The sequence below is a fragment of the Pelobates fuscus genome, chromosome 2, assembly GCF_036172605.1.
Source record: "Pelobates fuscus isolate aPelFus1 chromosome 2, aPelFus1.pri, whole genome shotgun sequence".
Lineage (NCBI taxonomy): Eukaryota > Metazoa > Chordata > Amphibia > Anura > Pelobatidae > Pelobates > Pelobates fuscus.
The window spans coordinates 387,876,784-387,903,160 of NC_086318.1; the positions used below are offsets into that span (position 1 = coordinate 387,876,784).

At 40.9% G+C, this 26,377-nt stretch overlaps 1 protein-coding gene across 2 annotated transcripts in view; it reads right to left on the reverse strand.

The window, feature by feature from the left end:
* Positions 1–26,377, reverse strand: part of MARK1 (microtubule affinity regulating kinase 1) — a 140,726-nt gene that overhangs the window by 38,148 nt on the left and 76,201 nt on the right. For both annotated transcript variants that reach the window (XM_063443810.1, XM_063443811.1), the window contains exons 4-5: positions 5,682–5,730; positions 4,635–4,700 (exon numbers count right to left, since the gene is read on the reverse strand). In XM_063443810.1, the coding sequence (XP_063299880.1) occupies positions 4,635–4,700; positions 5,682–5,730 (115 nt within the window). The remainder of the gene's footprint in view (positions 1–4,634; positions 4,701–5,681; positions 5,731–26,377) is intronic.

Genomic DNA, 26,377 nt, shown 5'->3' on the forward strand with positions numbered 1-26,377 from the left:
CCCCACTGTGCTTTATGCATACCTTTTGTATGTTTTCTTATTCGAAAGAAACACCAGTGCAAAACATAAGGCAGTTTTCACAGTTGATTGCAGCTCATTATTAGTAATAGGTCTGCTATAAGCGTTTTATTATTCAAAAGCACTAATCATTAAAACGGAACACGGTGCTGCAGAGTTTGCCATCCAGTCCGTCTTCACAAACCAATTACAGATAAAATTAACTAAGAAAATATATTAGGAGACCTCAATGTAGGCAATAAGCAGTAGGACGACTCCATTTATGGAACACTGGTTGCTAGAAAACAAATTGTTTCTGTCAGGATATTTATATCGGCAGACATTTTGTGCTATGATTGAAATTAAAAGTGTATATTGCCAGAGTCACTCAGAACAGAGCAGACTCCATTTTGGGATTTCAGGCTAACAAAGAGACACAACATTTCTATCCTTTCTGTAACACTAACCACTTAGCAGGAGCTAAGGAATGTATTATATAAACAAACCAAGTGATACAATGAGTCTAACAGAGAAGGGAGATGGAATTATCTTCTTAATGTTAGCTTCACACAAGAAAGCCAGACACCAGTGAACAGATAAGACTTAGTAATTAATTTTACTTTCTAAATTTTACAAGATTCCCATTGTAAGTGAAAGGTGAGACTGAGTTTACAACTGTCATTTTAGAAATTACAGCAGGAATTGTCGACACACTGTCTGGAGAAAACCAAAAAAAACTCTTTGAACTGACAAGTAAACTTAAATTATGGCAGCCATATAGATAAGCCAAATTATGTCAAAATCGTCATCAGGAAAAGTTAACGGTTTCCTGGATAGGAAAGTTTAGTGAGGCGATACTGCCCTCTATGGACCAAATACCTAAATTGCTATATGCAGGGTGACCCCACCTTCAATTTCCTATTGGCTTATCAAGTAATCACGAACAGAAAGTCTGGCCCTTTAAAATCAGGATCACAGGCTAAGTGAGAAGTGAGCAAAAGGAGTGAGAAGTAAGCAAAAGGAGTCAGAGAGAAAGCAAGTGAGTCAAAGAAGAGTCAGTTGGAGTTTGGGCTTCCAGATTAGGACATGCAGAAAGATCTATGACAGACATTCACTCTGAGGCTAACACTTACATACTTCCATGCAATCACTCATACAACCAATCCTGGGACTACCTATTCATCTGATGAGAACATCTACTTAACTGGTAATTATGCTGGTTTTATTTAATAAATCTAAATTAATTAAAAATCTAATAGCATGATATATGACTGGATAAATCACGGTCAGATTTCAATATTTAGAAATCTTAGTTAACTAAAGAATATATAGTTATAAATATTCCATTCTGCAGGAAGAATTAACAATAATTATATATATTAATGTGATATCATCACATGTTAGCATACCGTTGTTTTTATCCAGGTGTATTGATTTGCTCTAAAATAAGATATCTTTTTAGGCAAATTAAAACTCTGCTTATAGAATATGGTAGATTACTCTTATTGGATGGTTCCAGGAAATGACTAATGAGCTGGTTTAAATGTTATCTTAATTAAAATTACATGAGAATAGGTATTTTATGCCTGGGAAGATCTAACCAGCATTGAAAGGGTTATTAGTTAACTGCTAGCCAAAGTTTTATGGCCTTTCGCTGTGCTGTGTCTCTGTGAAGCCCCTCATAAATCTTGTCTTGACAATTGCAGTGTTAACCATTGGAATGTGTATTGCCATAGTATTGCATATTCATGTTATACTAAATATTCATTGATTATTATCACGCATGTTACATATTATTATTTAAATTGTCACAATAAATTGTATCTATTTTTATAACAAATTGTGATTTTATTTATATGGAATACATTTCACTTACATGATAACGATCTAGAGATCTAGAGAGTTGAAATAGTGGGCAATTCTCAACTGTTTACTATTATCATCCCATAAATATCCCCACATTTCACAGTCACTGCATTAGGAAAACCAAAATACAAATGGCCTTTAGATTCTTATTTGCCGAGAGGATCAGATTACCGGAGCCTGAATATTGATGTCTAATGGTCTAGAAAATGTGCATTTGGACTTCAGGAGTCGCTAAGCAAGAAAGGTTTTAAAAAAAAAAATATATATCTACTTAGGAACCCTGCTGCAGTCACACTGCATCTATAGCCAAATGTTCCAGGTAATGTAAGCATGTACTTGGACTCCAACCTCTGGCCTTTAACGCAGCTGATTGAGAAAACCACCAAAAACACCATTAAGACCGTGACTATGCATATACAGAGTATATGAGACATTACAAACACTTTCCTTAAAATGCACTGATACTCTTATTGACCTGAGAACATCCTCAGTTTGTTAGTCGCGCGGACTCTGCATGGGGTCAACGGCGTTCTACAGGAATCCAGGCTTATGCTGCTTAAAATAATTCCCGCAGTTGAGCCCATAGGGCAGGTGATAATAGCTGTGCTCCTACTGGTTTGCTGGACATCATCCAAGAGATATTTCCATGTACAAATTGGGATCTGATAATTGCAAAGCGAATGCAGTAAGCTGACTGCACAGCAACGGTTAAAAGAGAATCTCTGGCTTTAATACATTTTCCAGTTCATGTATTACTGGATGGATGCAATGCATAGATTTGACCGTAATGTTCTGATATCATGTGGCCGAGGTTGACACGATGCTTCATTATAAATGATGGGCCATGTGTGTCATGAGTAATGCATGTTGCTTTCTAACACAAGTACTCCCCATCAGCATTAAAGAATAGGAAGCAAACTTTGTCAGACCACAAAATGTTTCCCCAATACACAGTTTATGTTTTCTTATCCAATCCAATCAGTTGCATCTTTTGGTAGCAAGAAGTAGACCTTTTCTGTCATCAGCAATATGAAATCCCATCTATACCATGATACACAGAGTCGTGCATTATTCCCTATATCTCTCAGCACTGTTATTCTACGGTCATTCAGTTGAATGGCTGTTGCAATTAACAATTTGTGTCTTCTTCCTTTAATCTTTAATCAATCGGCTATTTCTGACCACTCACCTTTTACTAGCTCAATGTCCTTGCCATCTTTGATACAAACAGGAAATTAGAGTTGACACAACTTGTGTCTTAAGGCATTAAACAATGTGAACCAACAACAGAAAATATTCACTTCAGTTAAATTGTGTTCATTTGCTTCAAATTTCAAGTTTCTTCACGGACCAAAAGGTAGCAGTGACAGAGACTCTCTCAGATAAGAAAGCTTATCAACAATGTTACATAAATCCCACTATTTAAATCATAATTACACAGGTATGATTCTTTTTAAGATAGGTTCTCTTCTTGATATGCTTATTATTAATCTTTGCATTATTTATTTTTAAACACATTTTTTTTAGTTGTTCCAGTTGTGTACTTCTTTCATGCTGTCCAAAACAACAACCAAAACAACTGCAACCACTTACAATAAAAATGAAAAAACAAAACAAAAAACAAACAAACTGATAAAATAAATTCTTATTGAGATAAGCCAGAACTCTCAGAGCAGAAATCCATACTGATGCAGACAGACATTGTTTAATCAGGAGCCGGCAAGGTTTGCTTGCATAATATAATTTGGGATTAATGCCATATGACTTGAAATTTTTCACGATCAATAAAGATATAGTTAGTGTTGCTGCTGGAAAAAAGCCACATAGTGTTCAACGTGATTCAAGAGAATGACGTAAAACTTCTACAGGGAACTTCAAACATGTAGCCTTGAGCACAATGAGCCAGAAATTGACATGTTACATAACTATATTGTCTTAATTGCAAGCAAAATGTATCTGCAGTGTGATCTATAGTTCTTCATTCTGGCAGATACAGTGGTAACTGCAACTTTGTGATGGAGAGAATTATTATTATTCGGTGTGTAGCTTTGTTAAGCTGATGTTACGATACCTGTGCCTCTCCCTGCATAATTTCTCCACATCGTCACATACAGGTGTCAATTTTGACGCTGAACACTGCCCCATTGTTTCATTTTATAACACCCTGGACAAGTGCAGCAATTTTGAAGCAAGCGCTCTTGCGACATACTTGAGATCCCACGCTGACTAGTTTTGGAGTCTCGATTATGGCAATGGCCAATAAGGTTTGTTTCTAAACGATTTAAACAATTTCTATGATCAGCAAGTTGTCCTGTTGTGCTTAATCTTCGGAGTCCAATGGCAGGTACCTTATTGTTAAAAAGTATTCAGACCCTGGCTACTTTAGCAACTTTGTGTACCTTTGTAATCAGGATTCAGGATATTGGTTTGGCTATTAACCAGTGTATTTCTATACTCCTTGACTGCTCTCATCTTATTCCTAGCTTCTTGTGTTAAAGAAACACTGTAACTTTAGAAATACAAACCTATACTCCTAATGCAATAGTGCTCTAGTCTCTATTTAGATTTAGGTCCTCGCCTTTGAAAACTAAAAATGAATAAAACAAACAAAAAAAAATACAGAAGACGCATTGCAGGTTTCTATTTCTAATGCTATAGTGCATGATTGCCTGTGGCAAAAAGGGGATGAAGGCTTCTAAATCCCAACCTAAGGTTTGAATGTGATCACAAAAGGCACATTCATACAGTCCAAACAAACAACATCTACTTACCCCCACTGGCATATTCCATAATCAAGTATAAGGTCTTCTCTGTTTCGATGACTTCGAAAAGTTTTACTGAAATACAATAAAAACAGCCACATAATTTTATTACAATGCTGATGGACAAAACAAAAAGATTTATGACTAAGCAAAGCGTCATAGTTAAAAAAAACAGTTAGTGTGCGACTGTTCCCAAGAGTTATCTGCCATAGACAAACAAATATTCACATCGAGAGAAAAAAAAAAGACCCTTTTATTTGAGGTGTCAACGTTTTTCATTTTCTTAGCCCACCTATTTTCATGCAAATGAAGCTTGCAATCTACACCTCTTCCCAGAACCTACAGCTGCATAGGTAGCATTGTTACTGGGAAATAAGGCTTGTTGTCTTGACAGTGGGTATGAAAAAAAAGCAGGAGAAGGTTGGCACTTTTCTACTCTTGGGTGACTTTTCACTAGAGATACCTAAAATTTCCCATTCCTAAATATTAATGCGTTTGGACTCCCACTAGAACATAATTTCCTACTTAAAGGGACACTAGTCAACAGAGCAACTACAGCTTAATGTAGTTGTTTTAGTGTTTATAGTCCGTCCTTGCAGGCATATGTAATGTAAACACTGCCTTTTCAGAGAACACCTTAGGAACACCTTTGTGGCCACTCCTCAGACTGCCAGTAGAGGTGCTTCTAGAGTCTGTGTTATACAACGTTCAGCATCTCTATGCTCTGCATTTGGCTCTGCCTCATTGGCTGAGATCATCAGAATTGACCATCTCGGCCAATCCAATGCTTTCCTATGGGAAATCATTGTGATTGGCTGAGATCATCAGATGATGTCAGCCAAGGAGGCGGCCCGGAGAAGGGGCCAGATGTGCGGATCACCGCGGGAGCCAAGATGGAGGAGCCAAAAGGAAGGATAGATCAGAGGTAATAATATTTGGCAGCTTTCTAAATTTTATTTTTTACCGTCCTCATAAGCTTACATTTGTTAAATATAAGGATAGCTAAACATAATATTAAGAAAACAGAAAAATGTATTTATTTATTTTTTTACACACCTATATTTGGGTGATTCAAGATCTTCATTATTCTGACTTCCCGGAACAACTGTAAAAAAAAATAAAAAATAAAAATAAGATAAGATTGAACATTAAAATTCCACATGATATTCCTTTGGAAAAGTTGACTTCACAGATTACAAAATTGCTTAATGTACTTTTCTGGAGAGCATTCCCTATTTTGACTGTTCAAGTCTACAGGCCTTAAAAAGTCAATTTCAACTGTTTCCACCTAAATTAACTAGTTGGTCATTAATAGAAAATAACTGGAATAAGAGAGCAACAAAAACGTTCTGATAGCGTTGTAATTTTTCAAATATATGTTTTTGTAAATTACTTGCTATAAAGATTTGCACTTTTGATAACTATAATGTAAAGACAAAAATCACAACACACCTGGTGGCCACTATGTATGTATGGTATTCCTGCTTGTAAACACAAACTGTGAGTCATGTTGTTGCAACTCAACATTTAAAGAGGTCATGCTTGCAATTTTGTGTTTAAATTAAACAAGATGCACACATCTACAGCACTTTGGCTTGCAGAAGTGCTTTATTTGTAAAGAGTGTCCTCTATGTCTTTATTTTACAAAGAAGTGCTGATTTCAATATAAATTGGAAACAAATAATTAACATGGTCCTGTTACTTCCAAGAAATCTGCAGATTTTTGCATGCGGTTTTTAGATCTGCTCCCAATGAAAAAAATGCATCATTAAATGCATGTATGTTTTCATTGTGGGTATATCTAGTAAATCGTGATTTTGTTTTTATTTATTTAGGCAGTGGATTATCCCTTTGAAATTTTAAGACAGACAATTTACATGTCACTGGACAAAGTATGATCACTGGAATCAGAAAGGGGCTGTTCCCATGACCAGAAACTCATCTCCATGAATTTCCAAACATTGTAGTTCCTGGCTTTTCCAGATAATAGCATGGTAAACCAAAACAAAAATATACAATGAGTGAAAGTTCTGTGGGTCGTGCCAGAAATGCCCCAAATCAATGACATCTCCAAAGCAGGTATGCCTGGAGCAGGAGGAATGCCTGGAGCAGGAGGAATTCTCCAAAATAAATACGGTAATAAAAATAATAAATAAATAAATGATAGAGAAGAAGAAATGAAAGCATACAATTACCTCGGTTTCGGTGCCAAGGCCAAGATCTTCCGTCAGCCCAATCCTCCGTTGCCGACATTACTCCCCTTAGCTGCTGGGGGAGGACAGGCTGAAGGGAGAACACTGACAACAGATATCCAATATGTACACAACTGATATTAGCCAGCCAGGAGCTCTTGTTCTTGGCTGTCTGATGACACCCCATTGATGCTGCTGGAGGTGGCGTTAAACCACCTGCAGCAAAGGGGTTAAGCTGAGCATGCGCAGCGTTTCATAGCAAAAATCTGCACATTCAGATTCCAGGCATTCCAGGATTTCAGGCATTCCAGGATTTCAGATCAGTGGTCGGGATGCTTGCAGTAACCCTTAATAGCCACTGTTCAGAACCGGTATGCTACACACGTGTTTAAAACCAGGGTACACCACTGTACCCCGCAGTATAATAACATACGGCTCTAATGCCATAACCATTATTCACGAAGTACCAAAACTGCAAAATTGAGACCATAGATACTATGAAAAACTCTCAGTGTCTGCTATTTTTACAACTTGGTTAGTAATGCACTGCATAGTGAGCAAACCAGTTTGTCGGCATTACTTACTAAACTGCGAATTGTCTGGAATTCACATTTCACATTTAAAGGCTAAAATACCGGAGACACAGCTGACTGCGAGAATGTTTCAAATTCAGTTAGGTCAATATTTTTACAATACTCTTGTGAATTCCACAATAATTTACAGTTGGAGTTTAATGAAAAGCCCCGTGTCACTTTGTTCTTTTGAGTTCTGCTTGCCAGCCTGACTCAGAGGCAATAGTCAACCTTGTAGGCTATAAAGCCAATTAATTTCATTACATGGTGGAAAACCTGTGCAGTAACAGAAAAAGCTAAATAATAATAAAAAAAAAAAAATATAGGGCAATTCTTCCCACGAAAATACAAGCTGCTGTATGGATGACTGCTAAGACGCTATCACGATCCTAATGCAGTAAACCTGATATTTAAAGCACATGCTTCAGCTGTCTATTATTGCCTCATCCACGGAAGGTAAAACTCAAACTCATATATAAAAAAATTAAAAAAAGTCTGATAAACAGGATTATTAAAATAAGTCATTGTCACGGAGCAGTAACAATCGTCAGTGAAATAAAATGAAACTAGAATGTACTTATTCAAATCTAAAAACGCAAACCACAAATCTGTTGGGAAATTTGAGGTTCTGATGAAACTTAAAGGGGTAAAAGATTTGATTTTTAAAAGAAAATTTTAATATAAAAAGCATTTAACACATTCTCTAAAACAAACAATAAAAAAAAAGCCAATTCACAAAGTCAGCTGTTACTTGAGTTAAAACTCTGCAAACTTAAAGAAATAATAATGACATTGACCTTTTCCACAGAGCTTCTATGGATTGGGTCTAAATTAAACTTCAGCTCAGAGCAGGAAGTTCTCGCTGTACTGGAGCTGCCATCGAGTCCTACAAATTTGGGTACGCAGGGAAATGACAGAATAGAATAGATGCCAGCAAATTTATAACCAGTGAGACAGGCCAGTTTTTGTACATTTTGTTGGAATGCTGAGGAACACACTGACTAATCAATGAATATAATTCAGACAGAATTTCTTACAAAATAAAATGCAGTCCTTGGACAGGCTGAAGGCCATACCTTAACAACAGCAACCCAAGCTGGGATTCTTCTAGTAAGACAATACATATCAGTAAATCGGTGTTTAGAATTATATCGAAATTCTGGAAATGTATTCATCCTGCATTTGATGTTCAGTTCTCCAGAACCTAGCAAGCTCAGGAAACGACATCCTAAAAGGTTTAGGTTTATTTTTTATCTACTATTGCCACGAGGCTGATGAGAGTTGCAGTCAGTGATCCTGTACAAACATCCATAGTACCAAGCTCTTCCATAGTTGTGAGATCTACAATGGTTGGAAACTACGTGAAAAGTACTGATCTGTAGTGCGCACTACTAATAAACAGCAGTGATAGTACCAATGCATAAATCAAAGAGAATTACAAAGGGGCTGTCTGAAATAACTAACAGGCTTCCCTACATATAACAGAATGGTCCTTTTAATGTCCTGCCCAATTGCATGAAATCTAGGAAAATGTGGCTTATCTGGCAACATTGTTTCCTACATAATTTTAGAAAAAGAGATAGTAACTGATTTAGCTTTACTTCAGAAAGTCTAGGACAGGGATAGGCAACCTTCGGCACGCCAGATGTTGTGGACTACATCCCCCATAATGTTCTGCCTGGTCATGTTCAAGCAGATTCACTCTATTTGCCTGGATATATATTCAACCAGCTCTCCTAAATTCTTGGGCTTTTTAACATTCAAGAAGGCTACAGGATCAGTTCCCGAGTCACCTGACTGAAGTTCTTCCATATTTCTGGTTCAGGATAACCCAATTCGTAAAGAGACACTATAGTCACCAAAACCACTACAGCTTAATGTAATAGTTCTGGTGTCTACAGCCGGTCTCTGCAGGCTTTTCTATGTAAACACTGCCTTTTCAGAGAAAAGGCAGTGTTTACATTGCTGGCCAGTTACACCTATAGTGGCAGTCACTCAGATGGCCACTAGATATGCTTCCTATTTTAGAACTGGTGTTTAGCATCTCCATGCCCTGAATGGAGACACTGAACGTTCCGCATAGAGATGATTTGATTCAGTGCATATCCATGAGAAGATGCTGATTGGCGCAGTGCAACGTTTTGATGCATATACGCAATAGACTCCCAATGGTTTCCTAAATTTGGTGATCTCAGTTACAGAAGAGGAGCCATCCGCGGCATGGGGAAAAAAGGTTTGTAAAATCACCTTTAACATGCAACACAAGAGGGCCAGTTCCTGAATATCTAGTTTAACACTATGTAGGACTACGGCCAAACAGAATGTGTACTTACACATGAATATAACATCTCTACTATGACACATGCTACAGTGGTTATGGTGCCACGGTGCCTCCCCATTGTAATCAAACTTTTTTAACTTCTTACCTAAAGCCCACTAAGAGATACTACCCGCCTCGACTACATCAGGCAGAATGTTTCTCTGCAGTTGCTTGTGCGAGAGTTCACCCAAAGCATCACGGTGCCATACAACCACCAACTTGCACAAGGAAGTGCTGCAGCATTAACTTTATTTTTCTCATAAAATTTCATTTTTGGATAATGTGCATATAACCAGGGTTTCCCAAATCAAAAGGGTAATTCAGACATGGACCCCTTGTTCGCTGCACATAGGAGGTTATCAGCTACACCTCACTGACAAGATCCAATGAAGACTGATAACAACAGTCTGGAATCTGTATCTCTCGTCCCAGGGTAGCTGCCAGTATACCGGATTTGAGCTGCCACTGTAGATGGGATCTGTCTGACATGTGACTGGCTACATGTCTCTCTGGAGCAGCACAAGTGAACTAAAACCTTTGAGATACCCCAGTGGGCACCAACCAAATGGGAAGCTATTTAAATTGCTGTTCGTCCTCATAAGCGTTAGTTTTTGTGTTTTTACTTTCAATGGTGTTTATTGGCGGAAGGAAATGAAGAACCGTTACGGTCAGAGAATAAATTCCACTCTGGATCCCACATAACTAACAAGTCTCCTCTGCAAGTAAGACACAACTACCCAGACAGCCGTAGTGCTGTAGCAAACATAGGCCTCCACAGTGAGATACAGTCGATACCCCTCTAGGCAGTGTGAGCAAGAGTTTTACATCTGCATTACCCCTTGTCTGGCATTTTCAGACTGGGCCGATTAGTCTGACGTTCTCATAGAACGTTCGCTCTGTAACTGCATAATTAAGCTAGTTGAGCTTATCTCACGGGCAGTTTGCTTACTAAGCAGATGTGATCCATATCTGCATCCCATTTAATAGCTTTGCAAAGCTTTTATACAGAGTTTAAGAAGTTGAAAATGAGTCTCCGACACAATTAATCTCCAAGGTGTTGCTAATGAAGCCATGCATTCCTATGGCTTACAGCAATATATTCAGATAGCCATACCTCCAAACATTTCACATGGCAGAGGGAAGCTTTCATTTTAGGAGTATGAGTGGGAATGTGACCAGAAGCGGGGCAATTCTAAAAAAAACAACTTTGATGGCTTACTAAAAATGTTTACAACTAAAATTTAATTTAGAACAAGAACAACATATCTTATATACAGACTGAGCTCTGATATACACTCAGACACACCATCAACATGAATCTCCTAGAAAAGATGGACATTGAGATAGAAAATAGTGACAAGAGGGATTTGGGTCCAAACTAGTGACTTTACCTCCTACATAGGGTCAGTTGGATGGTATGGATAACTGTTTAAATACCATTTTGTTAAAAAAAAAAAACACCCAGACAAACAGATGTAAATAGCTTGCAACTTTCAAGAAGACATCTTTTCATTAATTCATAAATTTACATGAAAGGTCATGAACCCATACAGAGGGTGGAGACACTTAATGGGTGCAGCAGTGCCCCAGGAAACCCCTCTGAGGTATCCCTAGGCCAGTGATGGCGAACCTATGGCACGCGTGCCACAGGTGGCACGCCGGGCCCTTTCTGTGGGCACGCGGCCGTAGGTTCGCCAATAATGCAGAGTAGGCACCTGCCTTCCCGAAACGGCAGGCGCCTACTCTGCTTCCGGGTCGGGAGGCAGGGGAGGGATCTGTGATGCAGCTCCCCTGTCCTCCCGCGAGCAAGCTGTGTGGAGCGTTGCCGCGTGTTACCATGGCAACGCTCCACACAGCATCGCGCGGGAGGACAGGGGAGCTGCTGCAAAGATCCCTCTCCTGCCTCCCGACCCGGAAGACTGCTTGCCCCCACCGGACCACCAGGGATGGATGTGTCCCCCCCTTCCTTCATTAGAGGTAAGAAGGAGGAAGGGGGGGACTGATTTAATATACTTTTTTTTATGCTGACAGGCACACACTGCACTATTACTACTGTGTGTGTCTGCTCCATCTGTACTGCCCACTAACAGTGATTGTGAGTGAGCAGGGAGGCTTAAAATGTAGGTTATGGTCTGCTCTACTCCACCTTATTACCCTGCCTTTCACTAAGTGACCCTTTTTCCATGATCGTATAAATCCCACTACCGTGTTGCTCTATTTAAGGCTTTCAAGAGTCGCTCACAGAATGAGGGAAGCCATGAGTTTAATTAATAATCCCCCCTTAACCCCTTAAGGACACATGACATGTTTGACATGTCATGATTCCCTTTTATTCCAGAAGTTTGGTCCTTAAGGGGTTAAATAAGAATAACCCTGTCAGGTCCCAATTATGTCTACAACTCACAGTGGTTATGAATGAGTGCTTTGGGGGTTAGTGCAGACATGGCTGCTAAGACTGCCTTTGGATCCCTTACAAACCTGCTTGCGAGGCTTCCCTGACACACAATCCCATCCAGACACACTCATGCATATGTTACCAGATACAAAGATATACACACAGGTACATGCACTTATAGACAACCCACTGGTTGCTCTCCCAAGAAACACTCTCAGACACTATCACACATGCTCATAGTTACAGAGATACACACAGATATGCATTCCAGACATGGGGAACAGAGTATTGAGAACAGAGTCCGAAATAAGGCTGAGATTGAATAAGTGAGAGTTGGATCTTACCATCATTTTTTTTTTTATTTAATTACTTTAGCCCTACCCCCCACACACACAGTACCCCTACCCCCCCACACACAGCACCCCTATCCCCCAGCATCCCACCCCTGCCCCACACGCAGCTTCGCTCCCCACCCCTACCTTCACACACAGCACCCCTACCCCCCCACACATAGCACCCCCCACAACACACACAGCACCCCTACTCCCCACAGCACCCCTACCCCTGCACAGCACCCCTGTCACACACACACACCACCACTCATACACACAGCACCCCTCACACACACACACACACACACACACAAACCCTCAGACACACACAGCACCCCACACACTACACCCCTCAATGCAGTATGTGTGTGTGCATGTATTCCACAGTCTGTGTGTGTGCGCGTGTATTCAGCAGTGTTTGTGTGTATTCAGCAGTCTGTGTGTGTGTGTGTGTGTGTGTGTGTGTGTGTGTGTGCTCAGCGGACTGTGTGTGTGCTCAGCGGACTGTGTGTGTGTGTGTGTATTCAGCGGACTGTGTGTGTGTGTATTCAGCAGTGTGTGTGTGTGTGTGTGTGTGTATGTGTATGTACTCAGCGGACTGTGTGTGTGTGTATTCAGCGGACTGTGTGTGTATTCAGCAGTCTGTGTGTGTGTGTGTATTCAGCAGTCTTGTGTGTGTGTATTCAGCAGTCTTGTGTGTGTGTACTCAGCAGTCTTGTGTGTGTGTACTCAGCAGTCTGGTGTGTATGTATATTCAGCAGACTGTGTGTATGTATTCAGTAGTCTCTGTGACTATGTATTGCATTTGTTGGAGATACTAATAAATATAAGCTTAATTTTATCTATTTATATCATTATTTAAAATTTGTATTATTGAACTCTCTGCTGTTGTGTTCTTTCAAAACAAAAGTTGTTCATTAGTTCGGACAACAGTACGAGTTGTTTTTTCTAAACTTAAACCTCTGTATTGAGGTTTAATTACCGTGTCGGCACTTTAAGGAAAAAAATGTTGGCATGTATTGCGGTTTGGGCACTCGGGCTCAAAAAGGTTCGCCATCACTGCCCTAGGCTGTATGTAAACACTGCCTTTTCTCTGAAATTACAGTGTTTACTGCAAAAGGCCTGAATGGACGGCTTATACTCACCAGAACAAATACACTAAGCTGTAGTGGTTCTTGTGACTATAGTGTCCAGTTAAAACTATTTTATTTAAACCAAACTTCAAATTATAGTACAAAACTTTTTAGGATTTTAACTCTTTAAAAAGAAAAACAAAAGCTATTTTTGTAGTTATATGTAAAAATTATATTAAACAGAATGTCCCCTAAATTCTCCCTCCAAAGACAAATATATTTTTAGAACATAATGCATGAGAAACATGACAGACATCAGTCACTGATCAACCCACACTACACCCAATGACAGAATATTTATCTTTAATAGCCAACTTTTTCTTAAAATATAATTTTTGTATTTATTTTTTTAACACAGAATTCTTTTGGGAATTGGAGAGGGGCTATGATGTTTAGAGAAATAAATAAAGGATTATTCCAAGCATCATAACCAATATAGCCTAATGTAGTGGTTATGATGCCATTAATACCCTGGCACTGTTCCCCGGTAATGGAGTAACAGTTTGCCCTATTACCTGGGTCTCTGCCTGGTGCAGAGTCTCCTCTGAGCCAGGTGAGGCGCATCCAGGGGCGTATTAAAAACATGGCATTTGCCTTGGGCGGCATTTTCCAGGGGGCGGCAAAAAACGCCGCCCCCAAATGCCCAGGGCAAATGCCTTGTTAGCCTTGCGGCTAACTGACAAGCCCTCTGGGCGGGCGATCTGCTGGGCGGCGCTGGCGGGCGGCTGGCGAGGGAGCACTTCCTCTGAGCACTCTGCTCAGCTCCCTTGCGCGACGCAGAGTGAGGCTGGGAGCAGGAATATGACGTCATATTCCGGCTCCCAGCCTCACTCTGCGGCGCGCAAGGAAGCTGGGGGGGGTAAATAAAAAAGTGTGTGTGTGTATCTGTTAGTGTGTGTGTGTGTGTGTGTGTGTATGTCTGTTATTGTGTGTGTGTGTCTGTTATTGTGTGTGTGTGTGTATGTCTGTTAGTGTGTGTATGTCTGTTAGTGTGTGTGTGTGTATGTCTGTTAGTGTGTATGTCTGTTAGTGTGTATGTCTGTTAGTGTGTGTGTGTATGTGTATGTCTGTTAGTGTGTGTGTATGTCTGTTATTGTGTCTGTGTATGTCTGTTATTGTGTCTGTGTGTGTCTGTGTATGTGTGTGTCTGTTAGTGTGTGTGTGTTAGTGTGTGTGTGTGTCTGTGTGTGTGTCTGTATGTCTTAGTGTGTGTGTGTGTGTGTGTGTGTGTCTGACTGTGTGTGTGTCTGTTAGTGTGAGTGTGTGTGGTATCTGCTAGTGAGTGTCTGTTAGTCAGTGTGTGTTTCTGTTAGCTAGTGTATGCGTATCTGTCAGTGAATGTGTGTGTGTGTGTGTATTTAGAAGGCGGGGCGGGGGAAGGGTTGGGTGGGGGTGGCGCGGGCGGGCGGGAGGGGGGCGCCTGAGTTTTGTCCTGCCTAGGGCAGCACAAAACCAGGATACACCACTGGGCGCATCCAGCTTCTGCAGAACTGAAGTAGCCAGACCGCCCATTTAGCCGGTCATTCACCAACTGACCCTCTCGTATGGAATGCGAACAAGTACTCTGGGCTGGCTAATGAATATACCTCCGGGAGCAATATTAAATATTTTGGCTGCGCAGGAAGTGGGGACAGATGCCAGGCAGAACCCAGGTAGTTTGCAAAAGCATTCTTAAATGGTGTGACCTCTTATTCTGGGAGGGTGCCACCGCACACCTGGCACAATGACCACTACAGTGATCTGAAGTGGTTATAGTGCTTGCAGTTTTTTAAGATTCAACCCCTTGTCATAACAAGCCCGCCTTAAACATCCTATATCAAAATGACATATCTTATTAATTTAACAAACATGTGTGCAGCACCAAATGCAAAGTAAGCAAGACATTCCATGCAAGAATAGGGTCTTTAGTGACCAGATTGCCATCCTTAAGGGGTTAAGCAAGGTATGTCTTAAATAATTTAGTGGAATTCAGAGTACATGGACAAGTTGAAACAAAAGGCAAAGAAGATTGGGATCAAAGTCCCAGACAACTTTGGATTAAAGGAACTCTCCAAACACCTAACGTATTCAGTCTGCTGATACAGTGCTTTAGGGTTAACGTACTTGTCCATGCAGGTTTTTTTTTTTTATGTGTCAATATCTGTGAAATCATCAGGTTTATAAAACTCTTTGTCACACCTTCCCGGCTGTCAGTCAGCAAGGCGACGGGGTTTCTAGCTTCAGTCGCTTTGTACTATAATTGAAAGAGGAAGCAAGGATCTCTGTCGATCTCGGCTCCTGTCTTTCACACACTACTCAATGAGTGGTAATATAAAGTTTATGATTGGCCAGTTGTACACATGTGCAATCTGTCCCCAAGTCTTCTCATTGAAAAGCCTCTGATTGGACAATGTCCAACACAAGTCTATGCTGGGTAAAAAGGGACAAAAATGCAGTTCTGCACCTAACGTAAGCTAGCTTTTTCATACAGTTACAAAAAATATATAAGTATATATAGAATGTTTGGGGGGTGTATATATATATATATATATATATATATACATACATACATACATACATACACACACACACACACAAGATTGAAAAAAATGCTTTCTTTTATGGATTGGAATAGTTTTCTTCTAAAAAATATTTCACATTCCATTCTGATAAAAAATATGTATTCTTTTATACACAAAATTTTACATATTCCTATTTGAATTGCATTTTTCCTGCATGCCGGATACACATAAAATTAACAATCATGGCACATTTCTCATTTTACACTCTGCTCTCTCATTTCCAAGGCAACAATGGTGAGAACTGAAATTGAAAAATACTGAGCACATTTAACCGGCTGGCCATTTAAAGGACCACTCTAGTGCCAGGAAAACACTCGTTTTCCTGGCACTAGAGTGCCCTGAGGGTGCCCCCACCCTCAGGGACCCACTCCCGCCGGGCTCTGGGGGGAGGAAGGGGTTAAACTTACCTCTTTCTCCAGCGCCGGGCGGGGAGCATTCCTCCTCCTCCTCTTCTTCCTCGCGACGTCATCGGCTGAATGCGCATGCGCGGCAGGAGCCGCGCTCGCATTCAGCCGGTCGCATAGGAAAGCTTTCATAATGCTTTCCTATGGACGCTTGCGTGCTCTCACTGTGATTTTCACAGTGAGAAGCACGCAAGCGCCTCTAGCGGCTGTCAATGAGACAGCCACTAGAGGCTCTGGAGGCTGGCTTAACCCTCAGTATAAACATAGCAGTTTCTCTGAAACTGCTATGTTTATTAAAAAAAAAGGGTAAAAGCTAGCTGGACCTGGCACCCAGACCACTTCATTAAGCTGAAGTGGTCTGGGTGCCTAGAGTGGTCCTTTAAAAGACCCATATTAATATGGGTAATACAAAACCAGGAAAGAAAGGAGTCGCAATACTGAGCCCCCTGGCCACATGTGAGAATCAAATTATTCTTTACTTCCTTCTATTTCAGGGAAAAAGGAAGCTATCCTGAACAATCATTACATTCTTAAAAAGTATTCTGTCACAGCAATTCATTCTTTATGTGATATGTTGCCGTATCATAAGTAAATAAGGAGACAGACAGAAAGAACATAAGTACTTAAGCTGGAAAAAGTGCAGACGCTGGCCTCTTCCGTATGCAAAGCACTTACCTGCTTTGTGAATAATACTACATTTTAATAATTGCAGAATTGCATTTGCAGCACTGATTACCAAGTAATGACAACATGTAGCTACATATTCTGCACTTCGAAAAGCTCTCAGCTTACCAAGCTATGTAGAATTTTCTATACTGTTTGCAGCTCATTTTTAATATACTGCTATTTTCTCCTATGATTGTATCCTCCAGACGTTTGAAAGAACTGAATATTGTCCATTATAATAAAACACACATTGATTTTAGTCCAATATTACTCTCGGAACAGCTGACATCAGTTCCAGTGATCGACTGCGCAGCAATTTATAGTCAGGCTGGTTTACTGGAACAGTTGGAAATCGTGACGAAAGCAAATTAATGGGTCCGCTAGTTTTCAAAACCCAATTTATTATGTGAAATATGGCCAAATATCGACCAGTCTCAAAGCTGTGTTTTTTGTTTTTTTTTTAGATGTGAATGCGTTTTACAAAGTACAAAAGGCACGAGAAAAGTAAAAACCCAGCAGTTTACTGGGCAACTTAAAGTTCCCACAATTTGCTGATATTCTCTAAACAATGTTTTAAGGGCTGCTTACAAAGAGTAATTTGGGACAAAGGGTTAAATGAGGAGCATTCAACATTCAGGAGTAACTGATGAACTATTAGACCTTTTACCCAGAAATGGTCTTTAGTTAATAGCTTGCAGATACATAGATTTTCAATAAATCTAAAAAACATATGGCCCCTTCCTTATCTTAAAATCACTCATAAAAGGCAGCTGTCCCTCTCATGATCACTGCAACTATTATTCCTCTCGTGTGTAAATATCCCTCTTTGTTAAATAAAAGCAGGAACATAGTAATTTTTCTGACACTAGTGAACACAGAATGTCAGCGTCACAAGGGAGATTCACGTTGCTTGGGGAATTGTTCCCAAGCAGCAGCAATCATATGTAGGGCATTCGTGTAACATACACAAACCTGGCAATATGATGGCAGAGTGCAGAAAAGGAGTTTATCTGTATGTTAAATTATGCATTCATTGCTTAAAGGGACACTGAAGACACTGCTTCATGGAAACATAGAAACATAGAATGTGACGGCAGATAAGAACCATTCGGCCCATCTAGTCTGCCCAGTTTTCTAAATACTTTCATTAGTCCCTGGCATTATCTTATAGTTAGGATAGCCTTATGCCTATCCCACGCATGCTTAAACTCCTTTACTGTGTTAACCTCTACCACTTCAGCTGGAAGGCTATTCCATGCATCCACTACCCTCTCAGTAAAGTAATACCGTATTTATCGGCGTATAACACGCACTTTTTTCCCCTGAAAATAGGGGAAAAATCGTGGGTGCGTGTTATACGCCGATATCCCATAATTACTTACCTGTCCTGAAGCGTGGGCCGGCTTCACAGCTTGCACCGCGGTACAGGAACTTTAATTTCATGTTCCGGTTTCCGGCGGGACTGAAAGGAAGTGTGCACAATAGTGTGCACACTTCCTTTCAGTCCCGCCGGAAACCGGAACATGAAATTAAAGTTCCTTTACCGCGGTGCAAGCTGTGAAGCCGGCCCACGCTTCAGGACAGGTAAGTAATTATGGGAGGGAAAGTACACTATGGGAGGGGAGGGGAGGGGGGGGAGAATACTATGGGAGGGGAGGGGGGGAGAATACTATGGGAGGGGAGGGGGGGAGAATACTATGGGAGGGGAGGGGGGGAGAATACTATGGGAGGGGAGGGGGGGAGAATACTATGGGAGGGGAGGGGGGGAGAATACTATGGGAGGGGAGGGGGGGAGAATACTATGGGAGGGGAGGGGGGGAGAATACTATGGGAGAGGAGGGGGGGAGAATACTATGGGAGGGGAGGGGGGGAGAATACTATGGGAGGGGAGGGGGGGAGAATACTATGGGAGGGGAGGGGGGGAGAATACTATGGAAAGGGGGGGACACTATGGGATGAGGAGGGAACACTATGGGATGAGGGGGGAAATTTCCTGGAATTTCTTTCTAAAAATGAGGTGCGTGTTATACGCCGGTGCGTGTTATACGCCGATAAATACGGTACTTCCTGATATTATTTTTAAACCTTTGTCCCTCTAATTTAAGACTATGTCCTCTTGTTGTGGTAGTTTTTCTTCTTTTAAATATAGTCTCCTCCTTTACTGTGTTGATTCCCTTTATGTATTTAAATGTTTCTATCATACCTGTCTCGTCTTTCCTCCAAGCTATACATGTTAAGATCCTTTAACCTTTCCTGGTAAGTTTTATCCTGCAATCCATGAACCAGTTTAGTAGCCCTTCTTTGAACTCTCTCTAAGGTATCAATATCCTTCTGAAGATAGGGTCTCCAGTACTGTGTACAGTACTCCATGTGGGGTCTCACCAATGTTCTGTACAATGGCATGAGCACTTCCCTCTTTCTACTGCTAATACCTCTCCCTATACAACCAAGCATTCTGCTAGCATTTCCTGCTGCTCTATTACATTGTCTGCCTACCTTTAAGTCATCAGAAATAATCACCCCTAAATCCCTTTCCTCAGATGTTGAGGTTAGGACTCTATCAAATATTTTGTACTCTACCCTTGGGTTTTTACGTCCAAGATGCATTATCTTGCACTTATCCACATTAAATGTCAGTTGCCACAACTCTGACCATTTTTCTAGTTTACCTAAATCATTTTCCATTTGGCTTATCCCTCCTGGAACATCAACCCTGTTACATATCTTAGTATCATCCGCAAAAAGACACACCTTACCATCAAGACCTTCTGCAATATCACTAATAAAAATATTAAAGAGAATGGGTCCAAGTACAGATCCCTGAGGTACCCCACTGGTGACAAGCCCAAGCTTCGAATATACTCCATTGACTACAACCCTCTGTTGCCTGTCACTCAGCCACTGCCTTACCCATTCAACAATATTGGAATCCAAACTCAAAGATTGTAGTTTATTGATAAGCCTTCTATGTGCAACAGTGTCAAAAGCCTTACTGAAATCTAGGTAAGCAATGTCTACTGCACCACCCTGATCTATAATTTTAGTTACCCAATCAAAAAAATCAATAAGATTAGTTTGGCATGATCTCCCTGAAGTAAACCCATGTTGTCTCTGGTCTTGAAATCCATGTGTTTTTAGATGTTCAACAATCCTATCCTTTAACATGGTTTCCATCACTTTCCCCACTACTGAAGTAAGGCTTACTGGCCTATAGTTGCCCGACTCCTCCCTATTACCTTTCTTGTGAATGGGCACAACATTCGCTAACTTCCAATCTTCTGGGACTACTCCTGTTATCAATGATTGGTTAAATAAATCTGTTAATGGTTTTGCTAGTACACCACTAAGCTCTTTTAATAGCTTTGGGTGTATTCCATCAGGTCCCATTGACTTATTTGTCTTTACTTTTGACAGTTGAAATAGAACCTCTTCCTCTGTAAACTCACGTGTAATAAATGACTCATTTATCCTTTTTCTTAACTGAGGTCCCTTTCCTTCATTTTCATCTGTAAATACCGAACAAAAATATTCATTGAGGCAGTCAGCTAGACCTTTATCCTCATCTACATACCTTCCTTCTTTTGTTTTTAATCTAACTAATCCTTGTTTTACTTTTCTTTTCTCATTTATGTATCTAAAAAAAGTTTTGTCCCCCTTTTTTACTGACTTTGCTATTTTCTCTTCTGTGTGGGATTTGGAAGCTCTTATAACTTGCTTAGCCTCTTTCTGCCTAATCTTATAGGTCATTCTGTCTTCCTCACTCTGGGTTTTTTTATAATTACTAAATGCTAACTTTTTGTTTTTTACTATTTTGGCCACATCTGCGGAGTACCACAGTGGTTTCTTGAATTTTTTGCTTTTACTGACAAGCCTAATGCAATTTTCTGTTGCCTTCAGTAGTGCAACTTTTAAATAATCCCATTTCTTTTGGACTCCATATAAATTGCTCCAGTCTGATAATGACTTCTTTACACATATTCTAATTTTAGAAAAGTCTGTTTTTCTAAAGTCTAAAACTTTTGTTTTTGTGTGGTGTGACTCAGTCACTGTTCTTATATTAAACCACACTGACTGATGATCACTGGATCCTAAACTTTCACCTACAGTAATATCTGATACCAAATCTCCATTTGTTAACACTAAATCTAGTATGGCCTCTTTACGAGTTGGCTCCTCAACGACTTGTTTTAGAGACAATCCCAGTAGGGAGTTTAGAATATGTGTGCTCCTGGCACAAGTAGCTATTTTTGTTTTCCAATTCACATCAGGAAGATTAAAGTCACCCATGATGATAACTTCCCCCTTCATTGTCATTTTAGCCATTTCTTCAACTAGTAGATTATCTAACTCTTCAATTTGTCCTGGGGGCCTATAAATCACACCTACACGAGTTACTGTGTGATTACCAAATTCTAACGTAACCCAAACGGACTCTATGTTCGCCTCACTAACCTTTATTAGGCTAGATTTTATGCTATCCTTTACATACAGGGCCACCCCTCCCCCTTTCTTGCCTTCCCTGTCTTTTCTATATAAAGAGTACCCTGGTATTGCTATGTCCCAGTCATTTTTCTCATTATACCATGTCTCAGTAACAGCGACTAAATCTACACTATCAGTTGCCATTATTGCCACAAGTTCATGGATCTTATTCCCTAAACTGCGAGCATTTGTAGACATGACTCTAAGCTTATCATTTTTTAACACACTTGCTACAGGCACCTTCTGTCCTTGTTTTGGGGGACAATTGGATTGATGTTTTATCACCCTTTTGCCCCCCCCCTCCTAGTTTAAAAACATCCTAGCAAAACCTCTGAACTGCTCACTGAGAACATTTGTTCCCTTTTGAGAAAGATGCAAACCATCTTTTTTGTACAGTTTATTTCCATTCCAAACAGAGCTACCATGAGCAATAAAGCCAAATCCTTGCTCCCGACACCATTCACCAAGCCACAAGTTAAAGTCCCTAATACGCATCCACCTGTCGTTCTTAGTGTTATGCACAGGCAGAACTTCAGAGAATGACAGTGTGGAAGCAACCTGCCGTATATCATTGGCAAAAACACTAAAAACTTCCTTAACCTCTGAAACCTCATTGCAAGCCAAGTCATTTGTCCCTAAATGGACAAGTACATCCAATTCCCCTTCCTGCTTTGCTTGCTTAACAATATTACAGATACGTCTCCTGTCTCTGTGAGCAGTAGCTCCGGGAAGACACCTCACAAGACCACCATTGTCCATCTCCACACCTCTTATGATGGAATCCCCCAACAACAACTGCTTTCTATTAGGCCTCACCATAGTCTTCAAGCCTCTCTGCACAACACCACTAGCCTCAGTGCCTCTCTGCACAACACCACTAGCCTCAGTGCCTCTCTGCACAACACCACTAGCCTCAGTGCCTCTCTGCACAACACCACTAGCCTCAGTGCCTCTCTGCACAACACCACTAGCCTCAGTGCCTCTCTGCACAACACCACTAGCCTCAGTGCCTCTCTGCACAACACCACTAGCCTCAGTGCCTCTCTGCACAACACCACTAGCCTCAGTGCCTCTCTGCACAACACCACTAGCCTCAGTGCCTCTCTGCACAACACCACTAGCCTCAGTGCCTCTCTGCACAACACCACTAGCCTCAGTGCCTCTCTGCACAACACCACTAGCCTCAGTGCCTCTCTGCACAACACCACTAGCCTCAGTGCCTATCTCCAGGACACCACTACACTCTGAAAGTGCAGAAAATGAATTATGTAGAACAACAGACTGTGCAATATGCCTTTTATCCACAACTCCAAGTCTACCAGATCCTACAGTAATCCATCTGCCATTCCTAGTATGTCTCTGCGGCAATGGCTTTGCAGCAGTTCCAGCCTGAATTTGTTTACCAGATAATTTACAAATCTCAGACTTCAAAAATACAATCTCCTGCCGCAAGATAGAGAACTGTCTACAGATTAAATAACAACCAAACCTCCAAAAAGTGGAACGTGAAACAAATGCAAAGCAACTATTACACTGAACTAAGTCTGCCATTCCAATGAGGCGAATAATTTAAATCAAACAAATTTTACCTTTTTTTTTTTATTTATCCTCCTGAATACCTCGGATTACCTCCAGGTTATCTCCAGAATATCTCCAACCACACACACACTTAGAAGCAACACTCTCCAGAATATCTCCAACCACACACACACTTAGAAGCAACACTCTCCAGAATATCTCCAACCACACACACACTTAGAAGCAACACTTAGATGAAGCAACCAAGCTCTATTAGCCAAGCTAATGACAACAGCCCTTATATACTCCTCAAATCACCTCCCACTAGGAATGTTTAACACCTGGGCAGGCCTCTGCTTATTAGCAAACAATAGTTAATTTAAATAGCAATCAATAGCAAGTAGCTACCTAATCCAATCAATTGCCTTATAATTACCAACAGGAAATCAAACCTTGTGCAGTCAGTAACCTTTTCCTACAGATGAATCTTACCTGCAACAGTAAAAAAGAACTCTTAGCACAACTCTTAGACAGTTGAAGCTTCTGTAAAACTCTCCAGAATATCTCCAACCACACACACACTTAGAAGCAACACTTAGATGAAGCAACCAAGCTCTATTAGCCAAGCTAATGACAACAGCCCTTATATACACAAACGGTCCTCGGCGGTACTTAGCCACAACCGCTAAGGAACTAATTTCGGCATGAGGACTTTGTGGTTCCCGGTCACCTTAGCGGTACTTAGCCGCGAATGTTAAAGAACGGTTTCCGGCTAGGTGACCTTGCGGTTCCTGGGCAACCTTGCGGTTCCCGGGCAACGTGGTGCAGGGTTTTAAACCACTTTGCGACCCGCCAGGAAAGTGCTTTTGGGAGGGAAGGTGCCTGAGTCAAATGCTCTCTAAGAGCTAGGCGGAGCACCCCGTATTTCATATGCAGGAGCTCCCAAAAGTTCACCAGCAAAAGCACCAACTATTTGGAACTATTTTGGCCATAGGATCATGTGTGCGGCCGGTCAGAACTTTGCCCCGGTGGCGATTCCCCTATACTGTATGGATCTAAGCGCTATTTGGACAATTTGGGCGCTCAGATCAGGTTTATTTGCGGATGTAGGTCATGTGGAGTTATTATATGTTTTTATGATGTTTTTGGGGTACTTTTATGTTTTGTGTTGGACTCCTGGGAGATAATTAGCTTACCAGTCTTTAACTCAATTATCTCCCAGGCCTAGAGATTCCTGGGAGGGGCTTGTGTTGTATTGTATTGTTTGGAGACCCTCCTGCTGGGGTCTGTGCATAAAAAAAGTTTGGCCATAAAAAGCCGAGTTTGGCTCATTAAAATCAGTTGTACTCCCAGAATGATGTGTCGTCTAATTACTGGAAGGGGAAAGGGCTATTCACTACTCAGCATCTTGTTACAGCTCCTGGAGGATTCAGCAGGGAAAGTCCTTGTAAGGACTATAGCTCACAGGACTGTGTGTCATTCAGTCCCTGGGAGGGAATAGAGCTACTCCTCTATCCTGTTCCAGGACAGAGAGGCTCCAGGAGGACCCCAGTCAAGCCACGACAACTGGGGCAAAAGCGCTTAGGTTTTCCCCGGTTCCAGCAATGGAGCGATCCTTGGCGGAGGTACCCAGCCGGGGTACAGGGAGCTCCGCTACAGGAATGATTATACTCACCAGAAGAAATACAATAAGCTGTAGTTGTTCTGGTGGCTATAGTGTCCATTTAAATTATATCAGTCTTTAAAAGGAATCTGGGTATAAAAAGTAGTAGGTAACCTTAAAGAAAGTCCCTAAGATATGGATGGAGGTGTGTGCAAGTTTTTAACAGTGCAGGAGATAGGAAATTCTAAATTAAACAATTTGCAATAAAGGAAGTGTAAATGTAAGGTCTCGCTTTACAGGAAGTGTTTAGGCAGGCTCTGGACTTTACATAAGCGGAGGTGTGACTAAGGCTGCAGTTATTTAACTCCTGAATTGAGCGTAATGAGCTATACAACAAAACTACGTCATTAAGCTAAAGGTGTTTTGATGCCTATAGTGTCCCTTTAACAATCCAAGACGGTAGGCAACGTTTTGACACCATGAAGTGTCATTCTCCAGCCTTACACACACCCCTTGCTATTGGTTAAAACTTTGCTTACCAATAGTGTTCACCGAAATAATAAACTGCTGAACAACAAAATAAATACAGAAAAGATGGTTGTTAAATAAACAACAATCCCTCCGATACATATACTACCTCCCCTCACATTACCCCCAGCAGGTGTTGGGTTGTTTTTACACTTAACAAAACTTGGCCTTGCACAGTAAATATGAATCATTGCTCATCCAGTTGAATGTAAATGGTAATGATTCTTTGTATTCCAGATAGAGGGTTACAGAGAAGGGGCAATATCATTGTCTGTTATTAGGCACAGTGCCCCTGCTGTCTAATTACCAAGTCTCTAAGCCCTGACAAAATGAAATGTTCACATGCTGCAAAGTGCTAGCCCCATAGGTCTCGGTTATTATAGGATTTCTCACAAGAATATATACTAAGCAGCTATTCAGGATGGAGGTGGTGTCCGAATATTAAAACAATATCAAACTATTACAGGAGATTACTGAAGCTAGTTTATTTCAGGATTGCAGAGAAATCGGTAGCAAGACAATCCAATATTCTCAGGAAGACTGGATGCTTTGCGGGTCATAAAAGCATCACTCTGGACTAAATTTAGATCCATGAATAGCTGGTGGTGAACGTATGCCATTGAGACATTGACTCCATGTCTCCTTGAGCAGGTTAAAGATGCCTGTATGTGGTCTGCAAAACGGAAGATTTACATTGTTACAACAAAAGCCGTTAACACCTACATAAATTACAATTTTAGAAAGCGCAACATGCAATCTTAAAGCATGCATGGTGGCCCGCAGCGCTTTATATTACCATCTGTACCATTTCTCTCCTACAGAAAATGGCGCTGTCGAAAACACGTCTCTGGAATATGTGTTTACCACTGATGTCACCCATGCAAGGGTAATACTTAGCCCAGTGGTGCTGAAAACCATAAGAATGAGCCTTCCCGGTTCTGATACATTGCTATTAACCTTTTCAGTGACTGGGACCTGAATAAGATACAGTAGCTATGGAAACCAATGGAATGTTCCACTTTTAGAACGTTGCCCCAGAATTGCTG